This window comes from Balaenoptera ricei, chromosome 10 (genome assembly GCF_028023285.1).
Source record: "Balaenoptera ricei isolate mBalRic1 chromosome 10, mBalRic1.hap2, whole genome shotgun sequence".
In the NCBI taxonomy this organism is placed as follows: Eukaryota; Metazoa; Chordata; class Mammalia; order Artiodactyla; family Balaenopteridae; genus Balaenoptera; species Balaenoptera ricei.
Genome location: NC_082648.1, coordinates 55,406,354 through 55,413,024, shown reverse-complemented (window position 1 = coordinate 55,413,024; position 6,671 = coordinate 55,406,354). Strand labels below are relative to the sequence as shown.

At 40.7% G+C, this 6,671-nt stretch overlaps 1 protein-coding gene across 1 annotated transcript; it reads left to right on the top strand.

Annotated features, from left to right (window-relative positions):
* The first annotated feature begins 970 nt into the window (after positions 1–970).
* On the top strand, positions 971–6,456 carry LLPH (LLP homolog, long-term synaptic facilitation factor). Its single transcript, XM_059934676.1, has 3 exons — positions 971–1,074; positions 2,704–2,923; positions 5,857–6,456. Exons 2-3 carry the CDS (start codon positions 2,719–2,721, stop codon positions 6,033–6,035), a joined length of 384 nt encoding a protein of 127 aa, XP_059790659.1. The 5' UTR covers positions 971–1,074; positions 2,704–2,718; the 3' UTR covers positions 6,036–6,456.
* The last annotated feature ends 215 nt before the right edge of the window (positions 6,457–6,671 follow it).

The window sequence follows — 6,671 nt, the reverse complement described above, 5'->3', positions numbered from 1 at the left end:
ATTTACTGGTTTTTGGTGCATGTTGTAAATCTCTAGAAAATATTGCTTACAAATAGTCCCGTGTATGTTTGAATTTATTATGTGAAAATGATATGAGCGGCCATTTGTTGAGCTCTTATATCCCCTACCTAGGATTATTAGGTTGTATTAGCTTCGTTCTATAGATAAGGAAATCCAGGCTCTGAGATAGTACTCATATCACTCACAAGGAAGTGTTAGAACCATAAATACCACAGACCTGTACGGCTCCAAAGCCAGTGATATTAGGAGCATATGTAAAATAATAACAAAAAGAACTGGTGGTGTTTGTGATCAAGCGTGACCGTCACCGAAGCCGAGTGTCCTAGGCTAAGTATTGTGTCTGGTATACATTAGTGATTAGCCGGGTAAACACTGATTGAACTGAATTAGTTTGATCATTTTACCCTTTGAACTTGTCTTCGGGATGAGAAAGGGGTTTTTGTTCTTGGTAACAGCTTTGAGGTATAACGGACATACAATGAATTGCACATACTTAAAGGATACAATTTGACAAGTTTTGATATATGTGTACAACCGTGAGACCACCACCGGGGATGGGGAAATTTAAGGGCTGCAAATAAAGATCTTAATTCGGCTTCAAGAGGAACACGTGACGTGGTGAATATATGCGAATGGGGAGGTCTGACGTGAATCTAGAGGTCGGCTCTGAGCTCCCTACCTGACGGCAGGGTCATCTGGCGGTTCTCCCTCCTTGGGTTAGTCTCGGGGCTACCCCGCTCATGCTTGGGACGCAGGCCTAGCTGGTGTCCGACCCTCGACCCGGTTTCCCCGCATTTCCCTAATCCGACTTCAGAACCTATCTGGGAGGAGCCCAGCTCCCAGGTCCGCACTCGCACCCAAGGAAAGAAGCGCGTCAGCCCGGGACTCCAGAGGGCCCCGCCTCTCGAGGCCATCCGGGGCATTTTGGCTCCCGGCGAGCAGCGCGCCGCCCGGGGGGCGGGGCAGTAGAGCGGGTTGCCGGGAAGGCGGAAGTGCGGGGACTTCCGGTCGGCGTGAGCAGCGTGCCGTGTCTGAGTTTCTGGGTGTCCTGAGGTGAGTCCTTTTTACCAACCGGCTCCAGTGGGGCGTGGGACTTGGGACTCGATTCCGGCGCCCGTGGAAAGACTCTCAAGCCTCGTCCCTCTCTGGCAAGGTTGAGCCCGGGCCAGAGACGCAGGCCTCCTTTAGGACGAGGGTCTCCCGTTGTCTTGGTGGTCCTGGTCGGGCTTCCCGGTGCTCTGTGGGAAGTGGAGTTGTCCTTAGTGGTTCAGCCCCGCTCAGGGCTGTGTACCGCAACCCTTCTCTCCCAGCCCCTCGCAGGGCTTGCGTTGTTGTACACACGGGACAGAGTGAGTTTGTGATTGCTGCCGTCCAGAAATGTTACTTTGCCAGTCGTCCGTTTAACAAATGTTTGCTTAAACTTTACTGTGTGCACAGTGCTACGCACTGGGGGATCCAGTAGCGAACAAGACCTATTTATCCCTTGCCTTCGTGGAGCCCACAGGCCACCGGGAATGACAGAAAATAAACTTAAGAATTTTAGATTGTAACACGTATTAAACAGGAAAGAAAAGGATGAGGTGGTAGAGAATAAAAGGAGGTGAGCTTACAGGAGTCAGAAAAGCTGTCTCTGAGGTACTGAAGTGAAGGATAAGTTCCCAGGCAAAGGGACGGCAAATGTAAAGATACTGAAGTCAACGTCATTTGGACATTTTTATTTTTCTTTTTTTTTTTTCAAAATAATGTCTTAGTGATTAACTGCCTATTGATGTGTAATTAACACAACAAACTGTACATATTTAAAGTGTGTAAGATATATCCATGTATACTCACACACAAACATAAGTCTGTCAGCACAGTCGAGATGATGTTATAAGTCATTCCCACGAGCTTCCCTCTAAACTGTTTATAATCCCTATAATCCCTTCCCAGTCCTCATCACATCCCCACACTGTCCCTCGGTTGTCATTGATTGGACTTTCTTCAGATGTAGTTGGTGCTTGAGGATGGGGTGGAGAATGAGATAAGAGTTAAAGGAGGCAGGGGCCAGGTCACCAACACCCTTGTAGATCTTGAATATATGAGTTGGAAAATCATTAATTCCAAGAAAGACAGTGTCTGCTCTTTAAGTTTTTAAAAGCTCACGTTGGCCACCTTCTGAGGGATGGGCTGGGACTGAGGGGTTGAGGGAAAGCAAGAGTAGAAATAGACAAGTTTAAAATAGCTAGATTGATTTGAGGGGGTGGATAATGAGGAAAATTGGGGTGGGTGGGGTCGCCTGTAGGTTTGGGGGAAATCAGGATTCAGTTAAAAGATTTATAAAATATTTTGTGATTTTTAAGTTGTTGCATAAATGTAAGGTGATGGCACTCTTTGCATTTGGGGGGAAATTAAATTTCTGCATCTTGTATGGAAACTACAGGAGCTTTCAGCATTGGCTTGACTCACAGTGTGCCAGTGGCCACGGGGAGTTTGGTTTGGTGTTCTTAATTGTTATTTAGTGGCTGTATATGCCACGTTGATCCTCACATAATTTGCACATTATGCCATCATAAATCATGAACAGAGTGAAGAGTTTACTTTCCAGTTGTTCATGTTCTGCAGAGATGCCTTTTGACCTGGTTTTCCAAGGATTTGTTTTTTTGATAGTAAATAGTTGCTTTTGAAAATGTAATTTTTTAGCTTTCCAGGTAAAATATGGCTAAAAGTTTACGGAGTAAGTGGAAAAGGAAGATGCGTGCTGAAAAGAGAAAAAAGAATGCCCCAAAGGAGCTCAGCAGACTTAAAAGTATTCTTAAAGTAGATGGTGATGTTTTAATGAAAGACGTTCAAGAGATAGCAACTGTGGTGGAACCCAAACATTGTCAAGAGAAAACGCAATGTGTGGTGAAAGATGAAACAGGTGAGTTTATGTGTTTCATTTAAAAAAAAATTATATCAACTTCCTTTTGTGGCTCTTTTTCCCTTTTTCACTGTCTTCCATTCTTTCTCACACTTGCTTCCCTACAAACGTCCTGCCATGCCCACATAATTCTTTGGAGGTGCTACTAGAGATTCTATGCTAAGCTATTTTGAAGCCACCTCATGTGAGTAGGTATGTTTTGGATTATTCAGAGAGGGCCTTTTGTGCTTATACGATAGCCTAAGTGTCCAGAAATAGACAGTACTACAGAAGTAGACAAACCTAGACACACTCTCGTTGGGAGGGTACACAGGAGTCAAGAACTAGGCAGGATAGGAGGAGGTCTTTCTTCATTTTACCCTTTGCAAGATCTAGGTTCCATTCTGAGAGTCCTCTGCCCTTATATTATTATCCTAAAGATTAGTTTCCCTGTATTTGATTTTGACAGATTCTAGGTACGTCTGTGTTTTAATATAGTCTAAAGTTGGAGGCTGTATATAATGTGTATAATAGTCATTATTCTCAATCCCTCTTTCCTTTATCCCCCACCTGTAAACCATTAGCACATCTTTTTGACTATCTCCAAAATACATTAGGAATCTATCCATTTTTCTCCTACTTTCATGCTTTCACTTTAATGACAGTTATCTCTTGCCTGAACCACAGTAGTAGCCATTTTACCTCTCTCTTCAGCTTTTGCTCATTTCTGATTCATTTTTGACATGTCACCCAGTATGATCTTTTTAGGATATAAATCAATTATGTCATTCCCATGCTTAAATCACCTCATTATATTTCCATGTGCTTACCACAGCCTGCCTGGTCCTACTTAATCTCGTTCCAGTACTTCTCTTTAAAAAGGCTGTAACCACAAGCTGAAGTTTGCTTTGTCATTCTCCCCTCAACAGAACATTGAGAACTCCATGAGAGCAAGGAGCTTGTTTAGACCACTGTATCCCCAGAACCTAGAACAGCACCTAAAATAATCATTCAGTGACCAGTTATTGAAGGGCTAATGTATATCAGGCACTATTCTAGGTACTGAGGCAACAATGATGAATAACAGAAATGACCTCCATCCTAGTGGGATTTACATCACATTGGAGGAAACCCAAAGTAAACCAGATAAATGAACTAATATAATATGTCAGGTAGCAGAGTCCACAGAAAACCTGTATACCCTGGTAAGTTCCCAGAGAGGGACATTGTGGACATGTCCTTCACAATAGATAAGGTTGGTGATAGATGGACCACAGCATGGCTGTGCTGAGCTTCCTGCTAAGTCTTCCGTTAGAAGAGCTGGATACCTGAGTGTGACCTGGATAAGAAAGTGTGGCAGCCCCAGGATATCCCGGTCTGTTCTGTCATGAAGCTTGCTGCTTACTGCTGTTCCTCTTCCAAGTACTCTTCGTTGGAAGTGGCCAGTCATTCCTAATAGGTTATTTTCTTCTAAGGCCTGTCCATTAGAAGCGTGGGTGCACTTTTTATTGACGCAACAATTTTATTTAGCTCAAGAAAGCACCTAATCCGAGGAGTGTTCTCATAACTCGCATGTTTTCAGAACCATAAACTTACCCCTAATGCGGTAATTCAAACCCATATCTCCTAAATGTTTCCTATTTAACTTTCACTGTTGGAAACGACAATCATAACAATGTTCTCTTTTTTTTTAATTTATTTGTTATTGAAGTATAGTTGAATTACAGTGTTGTATTAATTACTGCTGTGCAGCAGAGTGACTCAGTTATACATATATATACATTCTTTTTCATATTCTTTTCCAGTATTGTTTATCACAGGATATTGAATATAGTTCCCTGTGCTATACAGTAGGACCTTGTTGTTTATCCATTCTATATATCATAGTTTGCATCTGCTAATCCCAAACTCTGACTCCTACCCTCTCCCAATCCCCTCCTCCTTGGCAACCACCAGTCTATGTCCCTGATTCTGTTTCTGTTTCATAGATAGGTTCATTTGTGTCATATTTTAGATTCCACATATAAGGGATATCATATGGTATTTGTCTTTCTCTATTTCTCACATACTTCAGTTCATATGATAATCTATAGTTGCATCTGTGTTGCCACATATGGCATTATTTCGTTCTTTTTTTTCTTTTTTATGGCTGAGTAGTATTCTGTTCTATATATGTACCACATTTTCTTTATCCATTCATCTGTTGATGGACATTTACGTTGTTTCCATGTCTTGGCTATTGTGAATAGTGCCACTACAAACATAGTGGTGCATGTATCTTTTTGAGTTATAGTTTTGTCTGGATATATGTCCAGGAGTGGGATTGCTGGATCAAATGGTAATTCTATTTTTAGTTTTCTGAGGAACCTCCATACTGTTTTCCACAGTGGCCACACCAACTTACATTCCCACCAACAGTGTAGGAGGGTTCCCTTTTCTCTATACCCTCTCCAGCATTTGTTATTTGTAGACTTTTTAATGATGGCCATTCTGACTGGTGTGAGGTGGTACCTCATTGTAGTTTCGATTTGCATTTCTTAATAATTAGCAGTGTTGAGCATCTTTGCATATGCCTAGTGGCCATCTGTATTTCTTCTTTGGAGAAATGTCTCTTTAGGTCTTCTGCCCATTTTTTGATTGGGTTGCATAACAACATTCTTTAGAAAGTTTCTTAGTGACTAAATAGATGATGCCTCTAGTTCCTCACAGATACTTTTTATGTCTTTCATGGTTGTGGGAACACATTGCATCATGTGTATGATTCTACTGAATGTGCTGTAAGGAGTTTTTTGAGTGTTAGTCAAAGATCATTGCACAAATAAAGGAATTTATTTTTTATTTTTTTTCCTTTTGTAGTTTCATGCCACTTTTAAGTTGTGTCCTCATTGCATTAATGTGCTTTTTCATGGGGTTGCATTCGTGAGTATTAATAGTTTTTCCATTTTTTAATTCAGATGACATGAAAATGGAGACTGATATTAAGAGAAACAAAAAGACTCTTCTAGACCAGCATGGGCAGTACCCCGTATGGATGAACCAGAGGCAAAGAAAAAGGCTGAAAGCAAAGCGAGAGAAAAAGAAAGGAAAAAGCAAAGCAAAAGCTATCAAGGCAGCGAAGGGTTTGGCCTGGTAGACCCTTAAAAACTTGAAAAATGCCACATGGGACAGGTCTTTGATTAGAATGTATACATTGATTTCAGCTTCCACCAAATGGAAACTTTGTTTCCATTTTTTAACTTGGCCTTTTTCTTCAATTCAAGCCCAAGGTAACTCCTCAAATTTGTCTTGGTAACTTGAATAAAATATTTTCTTTGATGAATGAAAGCTACACTGATATTTTAATTGAATGCTATCCAATATGCAGGGATTATCAGACATCAGAATCCTCTCGAGTATTAATGCGGTTGTAATCATTCAGTCTTAGGAAAGATGAAACATAATATTATACTGACAAATTTGAGCTAACTCAGATTTAAAGTAAATTATATATCATGTGAAAATATGTCAGTGGATCGTATAAGCAGTACTTGTTTGGAGTTTTGATTTTGTGTAATTCAGAATAAAAGATACTCTGTCTAGATCTTGAAGATCTGTTCTTTCACATATCCTTAAGGTTTCCTAGTAGTAGAGAAGACCAGATTCTTCAGTTAAATTTTTTAAAAATTTTAAATTTTTGGGTGGAATATTGACATGTGCAAATTATTATGCTCCATCTTTTTAGGAGATTAGAAGATCCTGGGAACTAGTTTAATATGCTTCAGTTTTTATA